The 25223-nt window shown below is 45.9% G+C and overlaps 2 protein-coding genes across 3 annotated transcripts in view; one reads left to right on the top strand and one right to left on the bottom strand.

The window, feature by feature from the left end:
- Positions 1–25223, bottom strand: part of GIPR (gastric inhibitory polypeptide receptor) — a 117226-nt gene that overhangs the window by 74023 nt on the left and 17980 nt on the right. Inside the window, exon 2 of the mRNA XM_077286398.1 lies at positions 15240–15356. The gene's annotated coding sequence lies outside the window, so the exon portion shown is untranslated. The remainder of the gene's footprint in view (positions 1–15239; positions 15357–25223) is intronic.
- Positions 1963–25223, top strand: EML2 (EMAP like 2). Of its 2 annotated transcripts, XM_077286394.1 has the most exons (22): positions 1963–2167; positions 2564–2737; positions 3473–3596; positions 6552–6653; positions 11041–11069; positions 12439–12568; positions 12949–13098; positions 13218–13287; positions 13486–13596; positions 13672–13767; positions 13851–14015; positions 14338–14437; positions 14521–14675; positions 14759–14887; positions 15023–15154; positions 15801–15868; positions 22651–22739; positions 22821–22918; positions 22998–23085; positions 23424–23519; positions 24007–24137; positions 24664–25223. In XM_077286394.1, the coding sequence occupies exons 1-22, from the start codon at positions 2101–2103 to the stop codon at positions 24787–24789; spliced, it is 2430 nt and encodes an 809-aa protein (XP_077142509.1). In that variant the 5' UTR covers positions 1963–2100; the 3' UTR covers positions 24790–25223. The 2 variants fall into 2 exon arrangements, with proteins under 2 accessions (XP_077142509.1, XP_077142510.1); XM_077286395.1 differs by lacking the exons at positions 1963–2167; positions 2564–2737; positions 3473–3596; positions 6552–6653 and adding an exon at positions 10852–10967.

The raw sequence follows: 25223 nt of genomic DNA, 5'->3' as shown, positions 1-25223 counted from the left end.
ATACAATGGACAACTGGCACTGACTAAAGGGTGAGGCCAGACTAAATAGCCCAGTCCAGAGTGGACACACCTGATAACTGCTGTGAAGGACAGACAGCAGCGCTACCACTTATAACCACCGGAGGGAGCCCAAGAACAGAATTCACAACAGAGAGGTACAAGGACACACAGAGGAGAGTGGTACAAGGACACACAGAGGAGAGAAGAGGACACACAGCGGAGAAGAGAGGTACGAGGACACAAAGAGGAGGGAAAAGGTTTTAACCTCATCCTCATCTACACACCGGAAGCCCTGGGGACCCAACTTCACCTGTGGGAAGTTATACCATCTAGCTGCCATAACATCACCCCAGATGACCCCTTTAAGCAGCGTCGGTCCCCACTGACTGAACACCACAGGTGTCGTCATGAACACAAACTTTATTACAAATCCCCTTAAAAGACCTTCCCCTTTATTTGGGCGCCCAGGGCCACGGACCGGGTCGCAGCCACCATGACATCCCCTTTAATTGCAACCGGACCCGGTACCGAGTACCCCACGGCCCTGGCGGGCGACTCAAGAGAGGTACGAGAGGAGGAGAGAGGTACGAGGACACACAGAGGAAGAGAGAGGTATGAGGATACACAGAGGAGGAGAGGGGTACGAGGACACAGAGATGAGGAGAGAGGTACGAGGACACACAGAGGACGGAACAGGTATGAAGAGTCACAGAGGAGGAGAGAAGTATGAGGATACACAGAGGAGGAGAGAGGTACGAGGACACAGAGATGAGGAGAGAGGTACGAGGACACAGATGAGGAGAGAGGTACGAGGACACACAGAGGACGGAACAGGTATGAAGAGTCACAGAGGAGGAGAGAAGTATGAGGATACACAGAGGAGGAGAGAGGTTCAAGGACACAAAGCAGAGGGAATAGGTTGTAACGTGCTGTGGAATATGTTGGCGCTATATAAATAAAGATTATTATTATTAAGGGGACACGGAGGAGGAGAGAGATACAAGGACACACACAGGAGTGAAGAGGACACACAGAGGAGGAGAGAGGTATGAGGACACACAGAGAAGAGAGGTATAGGGACACAGAGGATATATGAGGACACATGGAGGAAGCACGAGGGCAGTGTTAGACAGCGCCTCCGTCATAGCCGCCTAGATCAGCTAATGAATAACCCCGTCCCTGTTACACAGAATCCCCTCAGGTCACTGATTTATACTGACTTACTGCGGATTAAAAGATGCAAGAATAACCAGGGTCACACATAGGCGGGGTGAAACAATACAGTGAAAAAGACAAAACATACAAGATTGCAAAATCTATGAACAGATACACAAAGGACCAATAAACATGCATTATACTCGGCCTCCATTAGTTAATCTGAGGGAGCCCCTGTATCATAGCAACCAGAAATACAGAGACCCAAATCCCACTACTCTATACAAAGACCCCATTTTACAGCTCCAATTAACTGTTCTAAACAGAGACCCCCATCTCACAGTTCTACAAAGTGAGAGACCTTCATTTTACTGTTCTCTACAGAGACCCCAAATCTTGAAGTGATATACAGAGCTCTCTAGACCTGACTGTTTTGCACAAAGACCCCCACACCTGACTTTTGCAATGAGTCCACCTCCCTCCTATATCTTTAGTATCGGACATTATATCGGGGGATGTCCTGTTTGCTGAAATCAGTGTTATCAGCAGCACAAGTGAATCACAGCACCTATCTCTGGTCTCTCTGTGATCGGGGTCTTGCGGCAGCTGTACATATATCCGTCACACCAGGTGAGTCCTTCCACATCTCCTCTTTATCTGCACCATCGGAGAAGACCCTACTGCGCTTCTTGTCTCCTAGTTTTCTCTCCACTGTTGGAATGTTACTTTGTGTCATCTCAGCTCCATCTGTGTCAGCTGCTCCAGGGGGCGGGGCCTGTGTGATGGAACGGCAGGGGGACCACAGAAGATGCTGCAGGAAGCAGTTACCATGGCGACCACAGAGCGAGCGAGAGGGATGTGAGAAAAGGGAGAGAAAGGAAGACAGAAAACAGAAGACAACGAAAGCGAGTAGAAAATACAGCGAGACACGAGACAGACGACAACATGTCAGAATCCGGGGCCGGGGGCAGCTCTGTGTACGACACCAGCTCCCTCCTGCAGTACTGTAATGGTGAGTGCCTGGAGAGTACCCCTCACCCACATCACACCCCAACCACCACCCCAAGACCAAGGGAGGCCCTAAAATCCATGATTGCCCCGGGATGTGGAGGACAGAAAATAGGCTGAGACAGCGCCTCGTGCCGCCACATACAGCAATTCTGCCATCTCTCTGACTGTAATGAGGGCAAGGAGGTGGTGGTGAAAATGGCATCGCCTGGTACCATGAGCATTGGGGGAGGGGGAAGCCTACAGATGGAGGGGATCAGGGCCCTTCGAGGACGGGTGAGGGGGGAGCGGAGGATGCATGTTTTATTCATTACTGCTAATGAACGACATTGTGTCTGCTGACGAGACGATCATTAACCCTTTGTGTCAGGAGGGTCGGTAACATGTAATCCCCCTGCAGATGACGGCCTCTCAGGTCCCAGCGCGATGGACACCGATGACCGGATATCGAATCTGGAGCAGAGGCTTCAGCTGCAGGAGGACGAGATGCAGGTGCTGAGAGCGGCCTTGAGTGACGCCTTGAGGAGGCTGCGGGTGTGTGAGGAGCGAGGAGACCCCCTGCGGGGACGACAAGGTGAGGGTACGGTCCCCGGAGGCACAGTGCCAGCATCCACTGTACTCCGCAAAGCGGGGGGCCACACTCAGTTCCTGCTTTGGGGGGCAGTCACATTTGGCTGCTACAGTGTTTCTGCAGATGTTACAATAAAGTGACCGGGAGACGGAATAATTTGCTGCGCCGTCTCACAATTCTGCTCACCTCTGCAGGGAAAAATGTGGCAAGTAAAAGCCACAAATAAAGTCAGCGGCTGAGGTGTTATATATATAGGGGTGCTGCTTAAAAACGACCCCAAAAATAATGAGGGCATGACAATGAAATAACACAGTTTGCACTTGGAAATGATAGGATTGGTGATGTTATCAGCAGGGGTGGGGCTCACAACCTCTCAGTGATGTCATCAGCAGGGGCTGGGCTGACAACCTCTCACACATGTACAGGCTGGCTGTCAGAAGTAATAGACGATGAGCCAGTGCTGTAGTATAAGGGGTGTGGTCTCATGTCTGATCACATGTCATTGTAACAATGATGTCATCACCAGAAGGCGGGGCTTACAAGCTCTCGGTGATGTCATCAGCAGGGGCTGGGCTTACAAGCTCTCAGTGGTGTCATCAGCAGGGGGTGGAGCTGACAACCTCTTACACATTGTATACAGGCTGGTTGTCAGTAGTAATAGATGATAAACGGTGCGGTCTCACGTCTGATCACAGGTCATTATATCAATGATGCTTTTGTTCCTTGATGTACTTGCAGGGCCCCATGTTGTGAAGCCTCCACCCCGCTCTTCTCAGAATGGTATGGCCTCACGCAGGAGGAGTGGCATGTCTACCTCTCCATCATCTCCTAAAAAAGGAGGAACCCCAGTCTTCTCTAAAAGGTACCGCTTCATTTCCTGACTTAGTATTGGTTAGTGCGCACAAAAACATGACATAAAGGAAATCTGTCATCAGGATTTCTGCCACCCAAAATTTATATGTACGGTTAGCTCTTTCACAAACAGGTCCAGCGACATCTTTACACGGCTGGTCCATTCCTCCATTACTAAGAAATCAAGAAATCAGAATTTGAATTAATATGCAAATTAGGCTGAAGTGCTACTGTAGATCTTAAGCCTTTGTCACTCCAGCTCTATTGCTACAGTGCCTCCAGTGAAGCAGGAGGAGGCGGCTCTGGGAGGGGAATAGAGCCAGAGCCAGGCTGACGGAGCCTTCAGATCTATCAGAGCTCTTCAGCCTCATTTGCATCAATTCAGACACTGATTTCTCAGTAACGGAGAATCGGTCCGCCTGTGTCAAGATAGCGGTGGACATTGAGAGAGCTACAGGTGCATGTAAATTGTTTAGGGGTGAAATCCTGATGACAGATCTCCTAAACCGCAATGTAAAATCTGCACTAGACTCCACTCCCTATTGAGTGCTCACTGATTGATTAGCTGCAGCACTATTGATGTGTAATCAGCACTGCAGACAATAACAGACATCGGGAGCAGCGGCAGAGACTTAGCCCTGGACCTGGAGAGGGTGAGTTAACTAACTGGGGCATCCAGGTCCTGGCTGTGATAGTGTCTCTGCTCTCCCTGTAGCTACACCTCTTCCCATCATCTCTGGTCTCTTCATTTCCCCACAGTCCCCCAGATGCAGTGGTGGTTTAAGGAGCTGTCCATTACCTGAATGTCTTACAGCTGGGAAAATGTACAAGTGCTTCTCACTAAACTAGAATATCATCAAAAAGTTAATTTATTCCAGTTCTTCAATACAAAAAGTGAATCTCATATATCATTATATATGTCGTTACACACAGAGTGATCTATTTCACATGTTTATTTCTGTTAATGTTGATGATTATGGCTTACTGCCAATGAAAACCCAAAAGTCATTATCTCAGTAAATTAGAATAATTAACAAAAAACACCTGCAAAGATTTCCCAAGCGTTTATAAAGGTCCCTTAGTCTGTTTCAGTAGCTCCACAATCATGGGGAAGACTGCTGACCTGAGAGATGTCCAGAAGGCGTCATTGACACAAGGAGGGAAAGCCACAAAAAGTAATTGCTGGCTGCTCACACAGTGCTGTATCCAAGTAGATTAAGGGTATGTGCACACGTCAGGATTTTGTCAGGATTTTGTCAGGATTTTGTCAGGATTTTCTCAGGCTTTTTCCTCAGGTTTTGTAGCCAAAACCAGGAGTGGGTGATAAATGCAGAAGTGGTGCATATGTTTCTATTATACTTTTCCTCTAATTGTTCCACTCCTGGTTTTGGCTCCAAAACCTGATGAAAAAGCCTGACAAAATCCTGACAAAATCCTGAGAAAATCCTGACAAAATCCTGACGTGTGCACATACCCTAATGGAAAGTGGAGTGGAAGGAAAAAGTGTGGTAGAAAAAGGTGCACAAGCAACCGGGATAACCGCAGCCTGGAAAGGATTGTTAAGAAAAGGACATTCAATAATGTGGAGGAGATTCACAAGGAGTGGACTGCTGCTGGAGTCATTGCTTCAAGAGCCACCACACAAAGACGTCTCCAGGACATGGGCTCCAAGTGTCACATTCCTTGTGTCAGCCACTCATGACCAATAGACAACACCAAAGGCGTCTTACCTGGGCCAAGGAGACAAAGAACCGGACTGTTGTCAGTGGTCCAAGGTGTTGTTTTCAGATGGAAATGTCATTCTCCAGCAGGACTTGGCATGTGTCCACACTGCCAAAAGTACCAATACCTGGTGTAAAAACAACAGTATCACTGTGCTTGATTGGCAGCAAACTCGCCTGACCTTAACCCCATAGAGAATCTATAGAGTATTGTCAAGAGGAAGATGAGAGACTCCAGACCCAACAATGCAGAGTAGCTGAAGGCTGCTATCAAAGCAACCTGGGCTTCCATAACCCCTCAGCAGTGCCACAGGCTGATCGCCTCCATGCCACGCCGCATTGATGCAGTAATGAATGCAAAAGAAGCCCCGACAAAGTTTTGAGTGCATTTACTGACATACATTTCAGCAGGACAACATTTCAGATTTTAAAATCGTTTTTCAAGTTGGTGTTATAAAGTATTCTAATTTACTGAGATAATGACTTTTGGGTTTTCATTGGCTGTAAGCCATAATCATCCATCCATGCACATGATAACTGCACTTGATACTTGACTATTGCACTTAAACACACGGGCTGATGACCGGATCATGCAGCTTTGTATGAAAATCCCTATGTATTATAATTGCCAGACCTGAAATAACAAGCACTTTTCACCTATTGTGTCCCCCCATTTCCTTGTAGATTGTAAGCTTGCGAGCAGGGACCTCACTCCTAATGTCACTGTTTAAATTGTCTTAACGCGTACCGAATTTATTGTTTGTACATGTCCCCGCTTAATTGTAAAGTGCTGCGGAATATGTTCGCGCTATATAAATAAAAATTATTATTATTATTATTAATCATCAACATTAACAGAAATAAACACGTGAAATAGATCACTCTGTGTGTAATGTCTCTATATAATATGTGAGTTTCACTTTTTGTATTGAAGAACTGAAATAAATGAACTTTTTGATGATATTCTAATTTTGTGAGAAGCACTTGTAGTGTGATCCATGACACATTGCGAGTGCTACCAGCAGAGGGCAGCATTACTGTAGTGCAGAGTGCCAGGGCTTGGTGCTATAATGTACCTGCCTGTCCGGGCTTATCTGGCTGTATGTGTGCACTGTGTGACACTATTGGGGCAGTGTGTTACACACTATACACAACTCATTCTACTTTTTGGGTGATTTTCCAGCAGATTTGGTGTTTCTGTCGGATGTACGGGGTTATGTGACGTCATTTATGTTTCTTCCCAGTGTACGTCGCCCTCTCTCCCCGGACCGTCTCTCCTTTGTGAAGAGGGATATGTCAGATGCACGGAGCCGGCTGCTGGTGTCCTCTGGAGGGAGGAGGGACGGGTGAGCGCTGCCTTCAGTGTTGATCTACGCCGTCCATGGCACTGAGCATTGGGCTGACAGTCGTGACTGGCAGCCTCCGCTGTGACGTATGTCTGTAAGATGACCACCACTAACAACCAGTACGAATACTGGAAGTGCTGACACCACTGCCGCCATCCTACTGTAATCACAGCACCGCCATCCTACTGCAGTCACAGCGCCGCCATCGTACTGCAGTCACACCGCCGCCATCCTACTGCAGTCACACCGCCGCCATCCGACTGCAGTAACATCGCTGCCATCCGACTGCAGTAACATCGCTGCCATCATCATACTGTAGTCACGTCTGCCATCCTACTACAATCACACCACCGCCACCATAATACTGCAGTCACACTACCACCATCCTACTGCAATCATACTGTAGTCACAGTACCGCCATCCTACTGCAATCATGCCAACACTATCATACTGCAGTAACACCACCACCATACTGCATTCACACCACTACCATCATACTGCAATCACACCACCACTATTATACTGCAATTACACCACCGCCACCATCATACTGCAATCACACCAATGCCATACTACTGCAGTCACACTACCACTATCATACTGCACACCACCGCCACAATCATACTGCATTCACACTACTGCCATCATACTGCATTCACACTACTGCCATCATACTGCAGTCACACCACCACCGCCATCATACTGCAGTCACACCATTGCCATCAAACTGCAGTGGTGTAGTCACACTGCCACTATCATACTGCAGTCACACCACCACCACCATCATAGTGCAGTCACAGCCTCACTATAATACTGCAATCATACCACCACCATCATACTGCAGTCCCACCACGGCCATGCTACTGCAATCACACCACCATCATAGTGCAGTCACACCACCGCCACCTTCATACTGCAATCACACCAACATACTGCAATCACACCACCATCATCATGCTGATGTCACACCATCGTCATTAAACTGTAGCCACACCACTACCTTCATATTGCAGTCCAGTCATGCCACCGTCGCTAATATACTGTACCGCCACCACCATACTGCAAGCACACCACAAGTTGCCATCCTACTGTAGCCATATCACTGCTACCATTATACTGTAGCTACCACCACCATCATGTTGTAGTCACGTTACACCACCACTATACTGTAGTCACCAGAATCATCATATTGTAGTCATGTCACAGCATCACTATATTGTAGTCACCAGCACCACCGACATTGTACTGTACTCACATTAGTACCATCATACTGTAGTCACACCACCATCATATTGTATTGACGTCATACCCCCGCCATTATACTGTAGTCACACAACCACCATATTGAAGTCACATACTGTAGCCAGAACACCACCATCATACTGTATTCACACCACTGCCGCCATCATCATCCTGTAGTCACATCATTACCATCATATTATAGTCACATCTTCCCCACCATCATACTAGAGTCACACCACCTCAACCACGATCATACTGTAGTCACACCACCATCATCATATTGTAGTCACAGCACCGCTGCCATCATACATTAGTCACCACCATCATATTGTAGTCACATCACCCACTGCTGCCATCATACTGTAGTCACACCACCGCTGTCATCATATTGTAGTCACAGCACCGCTGCCATCATACAGTAGTCACATCACTGCTGCCATCATACTGTAGTCACCACCACTGCTGCCATCATACAGTAGTCACCACCATCATATTGTAGTCTCACCACTGTTGCCATCATATTGTAGTCACCACCACTGCTGCCATCATACAGTAGTCACCACCATCATATTGTAGTCACACCACTGTTGCCATCATACTGTAGTCACACCACCATCATATTTATTTATTTTTATATAGCGCTAACATATTCCGTAGCACTCTACAGTTTTGCACACATTATCATCGCTGTCCCCAATGGGGCTCACAATCTAAATTCCCTATCATACTGATAGGGAATTTAGATTGTGAGCCCCATTGGGGACAGCGATGATAATGTGTGCAAAACTGTAGAGTGCTACGGAATATGTTAGCGCTATATACAAAATAAAAATAAATATGATGGTGGTGTGACTACAGTATGACGGCAACAGTGGTGTGACTACAATATGATGATGGTGACTACAGTGTGATGGTAGCAGTGATGTGACTACAATATGATGGCAACAGTGGTGAGACTACAATATGATGGTGGTGACTACTGTATGATGGCAGCAGTGATGTGACTACAATATTATGGCAACAGTGGTGAGACTACAATATGATGGTGGTGACTACAGTGTGATGGTAGCAGTGATGTGACTACAATATGATGGAATGTGGGAGGAAACCGGAGTACCCGGAGGAAACCCACGCACACCCGGAGAGAACATACAAACTCCTTGCAGATGTTGTCCTTGGTGGGGATTGAACCTGGACTCCAGCGCTGCAATGCTGCTGTGCTAACCACTGTGCCACCGTGCTATTGTAGTCACATCACTGCTGCCATCATACAGTAGTCACACCACCGCTGTTATCATATTGTAGTCACAGCACCGCTGCCATCATACTGTAGTCAGACCGCTAACCTCATACTGTAGTCACACCACCACAGTTGTCATTAAACTTGCTAGTGAAAAAATTAGTAGATTCGGAGTTGTGAGGAGGAATAAGTGTGTAGGTAAGGCGGGAGGAGCTGTGTACACAGACATGGTGTAGCTTGTATATACAGGAGCTGTGTACACAATGATATTCACAAGGTCCTGTCAGTAAACATGGCAATCAGTTCCCATGCAGAGAACAGCAGGGCTTCCAATGTTACTCAGTAGCAGCCACTGCAGGGGACGTCGCTCCACCTCACCCACTCCCCAATTTACCAATGTGGCTTCCTCTAGTATCACTCAGCTTGTAATTATGAAGGTTTGCTGACATTAGTAGTACCATTGTGTCAGTAAAATCTGTGCGGCTCCGCAAACTTGTGACTTATCTGCACCATGTTGGAGGATACAGTACTGATCACTCCGACTGGGTGACCTGTCTTCAGCTTTCGTCCCTGTGGTCAGAGTGACGCACTGTGAACTACGACTCCTATCATCTGCCCTGCACCTAAGAGCACACAAGGGCGCATTATGGATTTGTGATAAGACAGATATGAGATAAGACATGTATGTTGTTTTTAGGGCAGATTTCCATGGACGAATATGTTTTATAGTAGAAAAGCTTTGTATGAGAGTTCATGAACACTTCACAAAAAATATCTGCAGTGCTTGTTGCCCTACGCTGCAATGCAAAGGGTGAAGTGTGCAGCTCACCTACACCACGTCACAGTACAAATGCACATGTCAATATACCCTACGTATACATTGCCATGGAGCAGATTTTTTGCTGCTGATTTGCTATTGGATTAAGAGCGAGATTTAACGCAATCTCTCTCCCACAATGTGTTAAAAACACAAATTGCCCTGTGATGCGGCCTGGAAATCTGCTGCATGTCAGTTTATCCTGCAGATGTCCCTCTGCAAAGTGAGGACGATTCACATCTTTTCTGCAGCAAATACGTAGGAACATCCCCATAGACTTTGTTTATATATTTTCTTAGTGCAGATTTGCTCTAAAATCCTCATCAAAAACATTTGGAACTCTCTTCCTAAAAGAAATCTGCTTTGCTCAGGAGTTTTTTCAGCTTTTCTTTCCTGGGAGGTTTCACCAGGACCTCTGCGTGTGCGCTGCAGAAGATGCAGATTCCTTCATTAAGAGGCGTCCGCTTCTTACTACATTTGTTGCATCTTTTCGGCATCCATGCGCCAATGAACGACAGGAGGACATTCATTAATATGAATTTTAGGGCATCGCTTATCCACGCCACTTCCCCACAAACATTTGGAGGAGCTGATAGAGACTAGTGTAATTAGAATGTAAAATGACGCAATCTTTTTTTTTTCTGGATTGTGCAAAAAACCTGCAACATTTCAAACTGTTTTATGCCCAAATTCTAAGCGCAAGAACTGATTGATGAATCGAGGATTTTGTTGCGGAAAGTTCTCTAAGTTTCTCGTTTATCTGAATCATCCTCGTTCAGAAGAACAGAAGCGATTTCTGCCCAGAAATCTGCAATGTGGGAATTCAGCCCAAGTGTTGCCACCAAGTAGTCCTACTGCAGGGTTAGGAGGATGTGGGCTGTGAGGATGGAGGAGTGGGCCTCTGTGCTGACCCGGCCTCCCTCGGGTGTGTCCGCACTGTCAGGTGGGTGTAACACTCTGTAGATCAGGAAGTTTTCCTGATTGGTGACACAGACAAAATGAAGAAGACATCGAGGTATGGAGTGTCAGCGCTGAGGGGGCACATATTACCCGGCTACATTGTAACATGTCACTTTCTGTCTCTACAGCAAAAGCAAACAAGTCGTCTTCTACCCGGGTGAGTGGCGCGGGCGCTGCTGCGTGTCCGTTCTTGTAGCGTGTGTTTGGTGTCGTCCTCGTCTCCAGCGACACGGTCCGTGCTGTAATATTTACCGCAGGTGAATCAGTAGCTGCAGACGGTGATAATGATCCCAGCCTTGTCTGGAGATAATAAGCCGATAATGAACGCCATCTGGGAGGATGTGCGCAGGGGGCGGAGGAGACAGCCTGGGACGCTGCGATACACCCGACATTATCAGATACTTACATGAGACGTTTCCAACTGCATAGGAAAATGCAAAAAAAAAAAATAGGGTTTTTTTTTTCTTTGCAGGTGAAATCCATATATTTTATATTCTCATAGTAAATTGACATTTTGACAATCAGGGTAAAATCTGATGTAAATGTAACCGTGCAGTGCCGGCCGTACAGTATGTCCCCCGCTCACACCGTCACGCATCATGTGTTGTAGTACTACAATTCCCATCATGCTCTGCTGGCAGGGGCTGTAATATATGCAGTGCACACATGGGACCAGGAACAGTTCACACTTTGCATTATGTGGTATAAAGCAAAATCAACAAATAGGTGGAAACACACGTCAAATCCGGCATAGATGGTGCATGACGGCGGAAAACCGTAAAATGCAAAACAGCGATTGCATTCAGATATTCTGTCCGTGTGAACAGGGTGTGTGAAGATCTCACGGTGTGAACCTGTCCAATAAAGAAGCGGAGGAGCATGTGAGCGGGGCAGTCGGTGCCCTGGTACATTGGGACTTTACCCAGCACCTGGCGCCAGCACTCACGGGGCGACACGGAATAGATTGTCGCTTCTATTGACTGATCGTTATAGGCGTGTTTGTTTTGTGTGTTGTCTTCTCATGGGGTGGAAATAATAATAGCTGAACTATAACCCTCATCATTATGATAACAGGCCCAGACCACATTCACTATGTACGGCCAGCTGCTAGTCCACTCAGATGTATCGTCCTGCCCGCTCCTCTGGGGGGCTTAGAGGCACCCCCAGTAATCTTCACCTGTTTGTGAAGACTTGTTACAAAAAAGTGTTGCAAAATAGAGAAAAAGGGGCTCAAAAATGCAAAGCAGATCCCGGCCACGAACCTCAATAAAAAAAATGTTCTTATGATACATCCCAGTCTGCCCAGTGGTCCGTGGACCCCCGTTGTTATCCCGCCGATCACTTGTGGTCATATGCAGCCTCTTCATGTTCCTTCTTGCTTTGTGCTGTGTGTTTGTTTTATTTGTTTTTTTTTGTGTGATTTTTATTTCACCTACTGAAAATAGAAAGTTAGTTGCCTCCTGAGCCGCTGCTTCCTTGTCGTCCTCTGCCGGACACTCACAATTTTCTGATTTCTCCCCTTACAGAAGAGGGCGTTGTGAAGCTCTACCTGCGGGGGCGCTCTGTTCCACTCTACGTGCCGGATTCACTGGTCGCGTCTTACAGTCTAGAAGCAAAAGGAGAACTTCCCCCGAGGGAGCTGCAGCTGGAATGGGTGTATCCTGATGTGTAATGTCCGGGAGTCGCCTCTCGCCTCCTCCCCAGAGGTCTAACATCAGAAACTGGCTATGACTTTCCCAGATTGGCTGCATGGGTCCATCCCAGCCAATAAAGCTTCCAAAGTGAGGTGCCAGGGTCTCATGGGGTCTGGTGGGTGGAGCCCTGTGGGTCTGGTGGGTGGAGCCCTGCGAGTCTTGTGGGGCCTGGTGGGTGGAGCCCTGTGGGTCTTATGGGTGGAGCCCTGCGGGTCTCATGGAGTCTGGTGGGTGGAGCCTTGCAGGTCTCATGGGATTCTAGCTTGGAGGTGGTTTCCCTTTATCATATACAGTAATAATCTCTTGTCTGACGTCATTGTCCTTGATCTCAGAAATTCACAGATATGGGTATAGGGGTCGGGATTGTCGCACCAATCTCTACATCCTCCCGTCCGGAGAGTTATTGTATTTTACAGCAGCTGTCTGCGTCCTGTACGACCCTGCAGCCGGCACACAGAGGCACTACCGGGGACACACAGACGACATTAAAAGGTCAGTGGAGGCCATCATTACACCAGCTGATGTTTGGGGTGACTCTACCTCTTTTTTACGGTCTTGCTGGATTTTGTCACTATGTGATTAGGACGTAAAGCTTTTTCTCCATCTTACAGTATTGCTGTCCATCCAGATTCTGTCACAATTGCAAGCGGGCAAGTGGCGGGTAACTCTCAGGATGGTAAGGTGAGTACGGGATGATTGGCGCTGGGTATTATTCTTTCCGGCTCCAGTGTTTAATGACTGAGGAGACCTCTTTTATTGATGACAATCACTGTAGACACCTCTGTACAGTGCAGAATATATGTTATTCTATATGATATCCCAGAGTCCGGTCTTATTATTCTCCCCATTTCTGTCTCCATATAACCATCCTGCCCCCAGTCTTTGCCTCCCCATGTCCGGATCTGGCACTCTGTCAGCCTGTGTACCCTTCACGTGATCGGAGTGGGACATTTTGACAGAGCAGTCACCTGTCTGAGTTTCTCCAAAACAGTGAGTAAAGTTGTGGTATCTTAAATGGCATACCACCTACACCCGTCATATAACGTGACCTCTTGTGCTCGGCAGGATGGCGGGAGTCATCTGTGCGCGTGTGATGAATCTGGAGACCACGTCTTGTCGGTGTGGCAGTGGCAGCGTGAAATGAAGGTGACGGAAGTCAAGGTACGAGATCCTCTTCAGATTGCTGAGCGTTATATGTGAAACTTATAAATACTTGTTAATCGATGCCGTTTATATGTGCCCAGTGTTCTACAGAGCCCGTGCTCGCCGCCATTTTTCACCCAACAGAACCCAACCTGATTATAACTTGTGGGAAGTCCCAGCTTTATTACTGGAGCCTGGAGCCGGCCCCCGCGGGAGCGGCTGCGGGGACAACAGCCACTTTGAGCAAGAGACAGGGGGTCTTTGAGGTAAGAAGGGAAGAAAGAACTGACACCATCTTTGTAATGAAAAAAAGGCAGAAATTGGGGGCTCATCCGGGACCCTGGTACTTGTAGAAATGAGGCAATGTGAACCCACCTGGTTCATGGGGAATTAGTAATGACTTGGACACATCAGCCTTCTTTCATGATTAATTATTTTATTTCCTTTTTATTTTTTAGTAAAAGTTTGTATTTTAAGTCTATGTATTTTTGTGCCTATGGACTTGTGCCAGGATTTGTGGTAAAGACACAAAACTATCAATGAAATAGAGGATGCAATGAACTTGTTCTCCATGTCTGTCCTCCACAGAAACACGAGAAGCCGCGCTTTGTACTGTGTCTGGCATTTGCTGAGAACGGAGATGTCGTTACCGGAGATTCTAACGGCAATTTGTTTATATGGGGTAAAGGTAGGAAGAATCGTGAAGCGTTCCCCTGCAGACATCGTGGTGATGCAGCGCGATTCATAGGCCTCGGTGTGCTTCCCTTTCAGGCACTCACAGGATCTCCCAGGCGGTGTGCGGTGCTCACGATGGCGGGGTCTTCGCTTTATGTGTGTGCAGAGATGGGACGTTATTATCCGGAGGAGGCAAGGATGGCAGAATCATACTGTGGGACCGAGAATATAAGAAAGTGCGGGAGACTCGGGTATGAGAGCGCAGAGTCCAGGCCTATGTTCCTGTGATAAGACTTAGGGAATGAACTTGTACTCGATGCACTTTATGTTTTAGATTCCAGAATGTTACGGCCCAGTGCGAACCATCGCCGAGGGGCGAGGAGGAGACGCCCTGTACGTTGGCACCACAAAGAACTGTGTGATGAGCGGCAGCCTGGAGAACGCGCTCAGCTGCCTAATCCAGGTACCGAATGGGAGAAATATGACGTAGGATGGCGCAATATTATGTCTAGCGATCCCTGGGCCAGCCCTGCCATCTGGCTGCTCGCAATGTATTATGCCCCAAAACACACGTGTAATCTTTGCTCTTTTGGTTCAGGGTCACACAGATGAACTCTGGGGTCTCTCGTGTCATCCATCTCTTGAACTGTTTCTGACCTGTGGACACGATAAACTGGTTCATCTCTGGAACAGCAAAGGCCATGAACCTGTGTGGACCACCACCCTGGAGGTGAGAGTGGGGCGCGATAAGATGTTCTGCAGCATCTCCCATTTCTGTATGACATATGATATACAAGGTTTACAGGGTGTCCTACCTGCAGGTGATGTGTGGAGGCACGGTGTGTTCCTGGTGATATCTGGACTTCTATCATGTGGACCGCCATCACCTCAGTATAACTGTACATCTTGAGGTTTCTTGCTTTGTACTGATCCTGGAACACAATAGATAAATAATTTATGCAATGAATAAACATGCGGTAATGAAGGCAACATGGCGTCTTATGATGCTTCCTGTAGTTGTGATGTCACTCGGTATTCCTGCCTGTGTGTGGCCAACTATAGCCGAGGCCACTGGAGATCACAGGCAGATATTATACGGGCGGTGACCAGTAACTATCTCAGGGCACTAATATTACTGATTATTAGACTCTATTCTGTCATTTATTGGGGATGGGGGGGATGATGCATTTTATTCAGGGGTCTTCACAATGATGTTATAAATGCAGACCTGGGAGTCATTCCTGCACAGCCCATATGGATGCCATGCACAGATATGAATGTGTATGATCAATGCACAATCCCGGATATGTAACCTTCTGTGTACACCATGGTCATAAACCTATCCGTACATGAGGTGAGATGTCGTCTTTCCTCAGGATCCTGCTCGAGTGGCCGGATTCCATCCATCTGGAAACGTTGTTGCTGTGGGGACCACAACTGGGAGGTGAGTGACGGGATAAAGCTATATCCTACCATATTAGCAAGTTGTCTGCTCTGCCTGCGTGGAGTGGCGCTCCTCCGCTCTGCCTGCGTGGAGTTGCGCTAGTTTTGCTCAGGACTGGTTTCAGACAAACTCTGATTTCACATTATGATATTACCAGTACATCCTCCAGCCCATAGACCAGGGGTGTCAAACTGCATTCCTCAAGGGCTGCAAACAGGTCATGTTTTCAGGATTTCCTTGTATTGCACAGGTGATCATTTAATCACCTGCACAGAATGATTCCAGCACCTTGTGCAATGAGAAGGAAATCTTGAAAACACGCATGGTTTGAGGCCCTCGAGGAATGCAGTTTGACACCCCTGCCATAGACTGTCTAATAAGACCCGTGGATGATACCTGGCGATCATACGTACCACCGGGTATGTGGAGATGTGAGTCCAAAAATAGAAGAGCTAGGCACCGAACACTAACATCAGTGGGGGAATAAGATCTCCCGGGGCCATGAGGGAAAGCAGTGGTGTGTACTAAAGTCCCTTCTGAGAGCTGGAAGAGCCGGGAAAAATATGTAGACAATCCTCTTATCAAGCTGAGACTGAAGTTTATACGTTGATGCTCGTACATAAAGACAAAGTATAAGAGAGAAGTTACAGCTCTCAACTAGCCGCATAAAAATCTTCTTTTACTTCCAAAATAAGTGCACATGACGAGACATTACATGGTGCGGGACTGGGTATACTCCTACACCATGTACCTGTCCCGTTATATGCACTCATTTTGGAAGATTTTTATGCGGTTTGGTGAGTGCCGTAACTTCTCTCATTATCATGTGTAGGTGTGATCTCATCAGCTTGTGATGCGAAAATGAGCGGGGGGGGAATGATGACTGGGCCCGCACTTATTGGCAGAACAGGGCATTTTCTATCCCGTTAGTGAAGCAGCCGTGCGTACGACTGGTGTTGCAGTGCAGTACATAAAAATAAAGATTATTATTAGTATAATGCTCACCAGCGGATGTGCAGTGTCCTGCAGTCTTTGACTATCAGGCTGTGTGTCCTGACACTGAACAGCAGCTGTCAGGACACAGGATAAGTATAAGGCTGTCAATATGGTCACTGGCTCCCAGACAGTAGAACAGATGGAGCAGAGGTGGCCGTACTGCTCTCTTGACCTCTGCCAACTCTATTAAGCTACTAATATCTGGATGTGCTGCTGATCTCCCCGCGTCTTGTCCTGCTGAGTGCAGCACTGTCCAGTGTCATCTGTGGCCTCATCGCAGGCAGAAGTCAGGACAGCACTGCTCATCTCTACAGCCTCGGCATCTGCGGGGGTGACCGGTCCGGTGCGCTCCCGACCTCTGCTGCGGAGATGGAGCCACAGATAACACTGCACAGCGCGGTACTCAGCAGGACAAGAGGCAGAAAGATCAGCACTAGTGATGAGCAAACGTGTTCGGATAACATCTTATAGGAGCATGCTCAGGTGTTATCCGAGTATGTTGGACATGCTCGTACATTATGTTCGAGTCCCTGCAGCTGCATGATTTGTGGCTGTTCCGACAGCCACAAATACTGCAGCCACAGGGACTCGAACATAATATACGAGCATGTCCAATATACTCGGATAAGACACGAGCATTCTCAGATAACAAGAAGGATAACACAAAATAAACCAGAGCAGTCACACATTCTGCTAAACACAGTGCCTCCTCAGCGTAAGCCTGCAGTTTATGTTCTCGCAATACCCCTTCTCAAGAGGTAAGGCCGAGTCCAGGAGGCCCAGCTTCTTCATCACCCCATATCTGCAGTCGGTGACTTTGCAAATATCTGTCATGGCTTGTCTGAGTTCTCCTCCAGGTTTCACTTTCAAGCGTTCCCTTTGATGATCATCACATCTTTCTTTCCATTTTTCTTCTGTAGCCTGAACAAGTCTTAACACTTTCTATCTCAGGACATTTCTCTCTTGTTCGTGTGTGTTTTTCTTTTGCTCTATTTTCCAGCCTTTGTCTTGTCTTTCCATTATTTCTAGTTCTTACTCCTTCTACAACAGATCTTTGGATAGTTCAACTGCTTTATTTTTCACAGTGTTTTCTTTATATCTGCTTTTGCTTTATCCATGTATTGACTACCACTTCCAAGAGATGTCTTTCCAAGATGTGGGTTGATACAAAGCATACAGTGAAGTGTATGAGATGTGCAGGTGGTTTACCTTTGTTTTCTCTTGCTCAGCGCCTTCTTTCTGTATCTGCTTATTTGTAGTGTTTACATTCTTGCTGACTTTGGCCATTTGTTCAGATGTTGTCTGACCACTTGTTTTGGTCTTATTTCCAGTGATGTCATCACATTTCCTTTCAGATACTTTTTTTCAGAATCCATTTTCATACTTCATTAATGCTTTCTGGATGTCTGTGACGTGGGGATTTATACATGTGTGGATATAGTCATTGTGTTCATGTGTGAGGAGTCTCACTTGTTCTTTTATTGTACTGAGATTATATAAATTCTTATCTGCTTTGGCATCGGCTATCACCTGCCTTTCATATAATCCTTTATTAGCCATATGCTTTATAACAGTTCTTCTAGAGTGGGAACATACAACATGTCTTTAACTCGTACGGTTGGATTCTAATTATTTTTACTGGAGGACTCAATGTCCTGTATCTTTTGCATTTACTCTTCTCAGCAATACAGATAATCTCCTTATTATTTAAGTCAAGTTCTCTGGAAAAAAATGTCTTATGTCCTTCTTCAAAGACCTTCTTCATTGACTTCCATTCAATCATGGATCAGAGATTGTAGCTCTGACTTTTTTTCTAGCCCCTTTTAGCAAATGCCTGTTTTTCTGTTTCATGTTTCATACTGTATAGTCTTCCATTAATGCTCCTGTTTGTGGCATCTGAAACCTGCTCTAGTTTCCTTTTTGTGTGACTTTGCATCCATCGCTTTAAGGCTATGTGCACACAATGCGTTTTTGAAGCGTTTTCTTACGCGCATAAATGCTCCAAAAATGCAATTAAATACTAAAGCAAGGTAATTCAATGACCTCTATAAGATGCGCCATTTCTGGGGCGGCTGAGAGCTGAATTTTTTTTAGCCTGGGGAGATGCCAATATCCATGGTCCCTTCCCAGGCTATTAATATCAGCCCGCAGCTGTCTGCCTAGCCTTTGCTGGTTTGATTTTTTATAGGGGGACCACATGTCAATTTTTTTCTGGGGTTCCCCTGTAAACTAGCCAGTAAAGGCTAAGCAAACAGCTGTGAGCTGATATTAATAGCCTGGGAACCTTTGGCTATTGGCTCTTTCACAGAATATTAACATCTGCCCTCATCCGTCAGCTTTCCCTCTGCTGGTTATTAAAATTATGCGGGAGCCCACGCATTTTTTTTTTTTTTTTAATTTGGAAAAATAAGATTGCATTTCACACAGATTTCTGACAATTGCTTTTTTGTTACAGCACAACGCATAAAAAATTAGCGTATTTCCAGCTGCGTTTTTCTGCCAAGAGATGCAGAAAACTTGCAGAAATTTCTGCAAGCAAATACGCAACGTGCGCACATAGCCTAAGGGTATGTGCACAGGTTTAGTTTGTGAGGCAGATTTTTCTGCAGGAAAAACACTGTGTTAAATACACATGTTTTTTTCCCCCCATTAATTTTATGCTACATTAAATGCTACAAAAAATGCTGAAAGATCAGATACTGCAGACTTGAAAAAATGCTTTGAAGGTTAAAATCTGCAAGGCAACATTAGCCATATGTGCATAACATTTCAGAAATCTCATTCACTTTGCTGCTACTGCAAAACGCTGCGCTTTTGGGGAAGAAAGAATGCTCTTGGTGGGGAAAAACAAGATAATCTGTAGTTATACCTTTTTAATAGCTAGCATAAATAAAAATAAATGATGTAACAAGGCAAGCTTCTTAGGTCCCTTCCTCAGGCATGGTATAACAAAGTTTCTGAAGACACACAAATATATACAAAAACAAAAGATAGGCATGGTATAATAAATTAATATTTAAATAAACAAACTGAGCTCGGAGAATGAATCCTTAATTGGACTAGATTAGCGGTGTGAAAGTTTTATAGTCCCAATATCCAAGTAAGATCATCAGTGAAGGTGGGGTGGAAGCCTTGATTTTTTTTTCTGTATCTGTTCCATTCTGTTGGAATGGAACACATACAATTATATCTAAGGGCCTGGCTGTAAAATAGGGACTTTTGAATGTGTTTTCAGGTGGAAGCTGTCCCATCTGAGGTATGTAGGATGGTCAACTAGTTTCCGATACACTGATATCTGGATTTAACCATTTTTAATTTTTATTGTGGTATCCAGAAAATTGATTTCCGTTTTTCAGTGGTCCAATGTCAAGTTTATTGTGGGATGAAATGCATTGAATTTTTCATGGAATTTGAGAAGTTCTTGTTCAGACTCAGTCCAGATTCAGCGGTCATTGATATAATGGAAATAGCCTATTGGCTTTTTTTCCGTTATATCGATGACCTCTTAGTAATCCCACAATAAACTTGACATTGGACCACTCAAAAACGGAAATCAACTTTCTTGATATCACTATAAAAATGAAAAATGGTTAAATCCAGATATCGGTGTATGAAACTAATTGACCTTCCCACAGCTTCCACCTGAAACAGATTAAAAAGTCCATCGTTTACAGCCAGGCCCTTAGATATAATAGTATCTGTTCCAGCCCAGCGGACAGTGATGAACACTTAGCCCACATTTTAAAATTAAGGCTACCACCCCACCTCCACTGATGATCAGATCATTAGAGACATAAGAATCCCTAGAATTCAATTACTTCAATAAGGAGAAAAAAAGAGGAAAATAATAGTGTACCTCTGGTGGTGACCTACAACCCACAGCTTGAGGTTCTGAGAAAATCTGCTAAAAAAAACTTCACCAAGGATGACCAGCTAAAGACAATATTCAAAGACCCTCTTCCTGTGCTACAGGCAACCTCTAAATTTAAGAAACCTCATGATCCAAAGTTCAGTGCCCTCGGATACACCGATAGGAACTTATGTGCAATGTGAAGAGCTGTGAAGATTCCCAACACCCAGCAGGACTTTAAGGGTATGTGTCCACGTTCAGGATTGCATCAGGATTTGGTCAGGATTTTTCATCAGTATTTGTAAGCCAAAACCAGGAGTGGGTGATAAATGCAGAAGTGGTGCATATGTTTCTATTATACTTTTCCTCTAATTGTTCCACTCCTGGTTTTGGCTTACAAATACTGATGTAAAATCCTAACCAAATCCTGATGCTATCCTGAACGTGGACACATACCCTTAGATTCCCGGGACATTCACATGTTCTTCTTCCAATGTGGTGAACTTAATTCTGTGCACTATATGTCCTATTGGGGGCCTCTGTGTGGGAGAAACAGGACAGAAGCTGAGAGCAAGGATGAGGTCTCTTCGCCACACAATTACAGATAAAAAATTACCGGCGGCCAAACATTTGTGGTCGGGGGACACAACATAAACAATATGAAAGTTGTCATATTAAAAGGCAATTTTAAATAACAAAAATTTTGCAGGGTCTGGGAATACAAACTTATTAGAGTCTTTGATTCCATCCACACAGGACAGAATCTGAGGAATCTGCTCCAAAGACATTGAGGGCATCGGGCCTCTGTTCTTACTTTTGGATATTGGGACTATAAAACTTTCACAGCACCAATCTAATCAATTAAGGATTCATTCCTGAGCTCAGTTTGTTTATTTCAATGTTCATTTATTATACCATGCTTTTTTTCTGTTTATTTGTTTCTGCATATATTTGTTTCTTCAGAAACCTTCTTATACCACGCCTCAGGAAGGGACCTAAGAAGTCTTGCAACATAATTTATTTTATTTTTGTTAGCCATTAAAAGGTATCGTAACCACAAGATTATCTTGTTTTTCCCACCGAGGGCATTCTTTTTTTCAACTGGCTAACGCTGTACTAACCCCCCCCTTTTTTTTTTTTTTTTTTCTTCTTTTCTGTAAAAAAAATAAAAATCTGCAAAAATGCAAGGTGTGGACAATCTCTAAAAGTGACTCCACGGTCACCTTTTGTGGAGAGCTGCACTGTTCCTTTCTTGCCTGGTATTCACCAGCTAGCTTGGTCCTTGGAAATTCTAGTGTCGGCTCGGTCTCCGGACTTGTCTCTAATGCGTTGGATTTGTCAAGTAAACTGCATAACTATATGACTGTTGCCTGTCTTTTATATCCTCACCCACTGATCTCAGTTGTATGATCATTTCCGTCATTGCATTTATGTCCTCCTGCATATCCTTTTTTTTGCAGTCTGATTTTGTACAGTTTTATTAGCAGAAATAACTTGTCTTTAGACTAAGTCTTCCATGCGACTCTTGTAAGTCATCCTACATGCCTTCAGTGATGTCTGTGGATCAGTTGCTCGTCCGACTCTAATAGGCTTATAATAACGTGTCTGATTTTCTTCTCCTATTCCTGATTTATATCTATGGTCTATCTGCAGCAGTCATCTCTGGACACTTCCATAGCTGGTAATTCTCATTACTCAGTTTGGCCACTATTTTGCTCTGTCCTTGAGATGTAGATCGTAAATTTCTTAGTCGTATGCATTGAGATGAAAACCTCTGGTCACCAAGCTGTGCTGCTCTCTTCTCCAGCATCCTCTGGACAGTCCCTCTACAGCATAAGCCTGCAGTTGGTGTATACACTAATATATCTTGCATGGCGATCCTGCCCTCTGTGTATATGGATTGGACAGCTCAGTTTTGTCTTTTATTTCCTCCCAGGTTCCTGGTATTGGACACTCAATCACACGTCATAGTCACAACCTTTTCAGATGCGGGTGAACAGATCAGTGGCATCAGCTACAGTCCTGGTAAAGGTTCCCATCCTCTGTCCTGCACGTCTGCTTCTATCTCTATGTATCTCAATACTTTACCGACTCCATATCTTGCAGACGGCCAATATTTGGCAGTTGGATCACATGACAACTTTATCTACCTATATGAAGTGGCTGAAGAGGGACGAGAGTACAGACGGGTGGGAAAGTGTTCGGTGAGTACACCTGCAGTCTTGTAGACCATGCTGTACTAGGTTTATAAATAACCACTACCTTGTTCTCCTCCCCACCCAGGGTCACTCCAGCTACATCACACACCTGGACTGGGCATCCGATAGTTCCAGCTTCATGACGAACAGCGGTGACTACGAAATCCTCTATTGTGAGTAGAAATATCCCGTTCAGCTTGTGCATTAAGATCTTGTTTCCTGCAGGCGGGTCGGAGTCAGAGTTCTGCAGAATCAATCAGGGATGTGTGATTGGATGCGATGTGTAGGATCCGTGATTAGTTAATGCTCCTCATCTTCAGAAATCTTACTTCAGATGATCTGTCTAGAGAATTCTTTATGGGATATATATGGGGGTCACATCTGTGGATGAAGTGATTGTGTCAGGGATACCAGGTGATAAGTGGCTCCTTTATATCCGAGCAACCTGCGATGCTGGCTTCTGCCCAACTTGGACTAGTTATATTGAGACATGACTTCTCCTTGCTCCCAGGGGACCCAGAATCTGGGAAGCAGATTGTCAGCGCAGAGAGTGTACGTAACGTGGAGTGGGAGAACGCGTCGTGCACGCTGAGCTTCCATGTGCTGGGTGAGTACCTACACGTGGTGCTTGTTACGTCTGCCGCGGCGCGCGGCTTCCTGCACATGCCGCTCTACAACATGTGACTAACCTCCAGATCCAGCAAATATAAAGCTCATTATATCACCTTATTCCACAGCCTCTCATCCAGTAAGACAATTGTGAAAGGCGCCATGTTATAGGCAGATGATTGAGAATAATGGTTAAAAAAAAATCTGTTCATAACAAATCAGAAAAAAGTAATGGATTGTTGTAGATGTTGCGCTAGTTACGAAACTTAAATAAAACAAGTATGTGAATGTGCACTAAAGGGTCACTTTTTTTCCGGCTCATACAGCATCGTTTTCTCCAATCACAATAATGCAACTAAATTACAATTGTTTTTAATTCTAACCACATTTGTCCTGAAATCCCGATCCCTCCGGCTCTGTGTGTGTTGCACTGACCGGCTGATGTAGACTTTTTTTTTTTTTTTCTCGCTCTTTGTATTTTCTAGGCATCTGGCCAGACGGAGCAGATGGAACCGACATTAATGCAGTGATAAAGTCACATGACAGAAAACTGGTGGCCACCGGGGATGATTTCGGAGGAGTCCGTCTGTACAATTATCCCTGCGTGGTGCCCCGGGTAAGAGCTATGAATGTGATGTGACAGACGTGCCTACATCATATCGGTGGATTCATGGGAGGTGGGGTAGGAATGATGCAGCCCCCTCACCCCTTCCCTGTTTGGTAATAGTTATACTAAATTCGTGCCCCCATAAAGTCCTGCTGTCCTAGACCTAGAGATAATCTGTGGAACGGCTGATGTTCTAGAATTATCACACCTGTGTCAAGGATGAATGAGGGGCTGATCTCGGGGGGGCTGCTCACTAATGTCCTGTGCTTCTCTCTCGGGGGGGCTGCTCACTAATGTCCTGTGCTTCTCTCTCGGGGGGGCTGCTCACTAATGTCCTGTGCTTCTCTCTCGGGGGGGCTGCTCACTAATGTCCTGTGCTTCTCTCTCGGGGGGCTGCTCACTAATGTCCTGTGCTTCTCTCTCGGGGGGCTGCTCACTAATGTCCTGTGCTTCTCTCTCGGGGGGGCTGCTCACTAATGTCCTGTGCTTCTCTCTCGGGGGGCTGCTCACTAATGTCCTGTGCTTCTCTTTTCAGGCCCCGAGTTATAAGTACAGCGGTCACAGCAGCCATGTTACCCGCGTCGGCTTTCTGCACAACGACACTGCTCTGATCTCAGTCGGTGGCAAGGATTGCACAGTGTTGCAGTGGTCGATCCTGTGACCACCCTTTGCCCGAAGTCCACAGTTTTCTTGTGCAGCCTCTATGTCGTCTTCCCGTACAGAACCTATAGGTCTTACCAGCAGAGTCTTGTTTTCAGCCCCCAGCCTCTTTTACCTGCCCTGGTCCCTCCAGCAGTGCCCCCCACAGTGCATCACCCGGCTCTGCTCCGCACCTGCTTCTGCCACGTCTCGGCCCCGGTTCTCCAGTTGTGGTAATAGTCTTGCCATTTTCCTTACAGAGCTGGACAGCATGTTACTAGAGAAGTGTCTTTGCACCAGGACTTGCGCACTCTTATTTGCACAGCTGCACAGAGCATTTAAGCCCCTGAAGTCTCCTCCTGACAGCAGAAGGTCTGGTACGCACCCCTCATGTAGAGACGTTGGTTCTCTGAGGCTGGCACTTACAATTCACTGCAATAAACTCCGTAAAACATC

The sequence above is a fragment of the Ranitomeya variabilis genome, chromosome 2, assembly GCF_051348905.1.
Source record: "Ranitomeya variabilis isolate aRanVar5 chromosome 2, aRanVar5.hap1, whole genome shotgun sequence".
NCBI classification, from domain to species: Eukaryota; Metazoa; Chordata; class Amphibia; order Anura; family Dendrobatidae; genus Ranitomeya; species Ranitomeya variabilis.
Note: the sequence above shows the minus strand (reverse complement) of the source record. Positions and strands in the feature narration are given on the sequence as shown.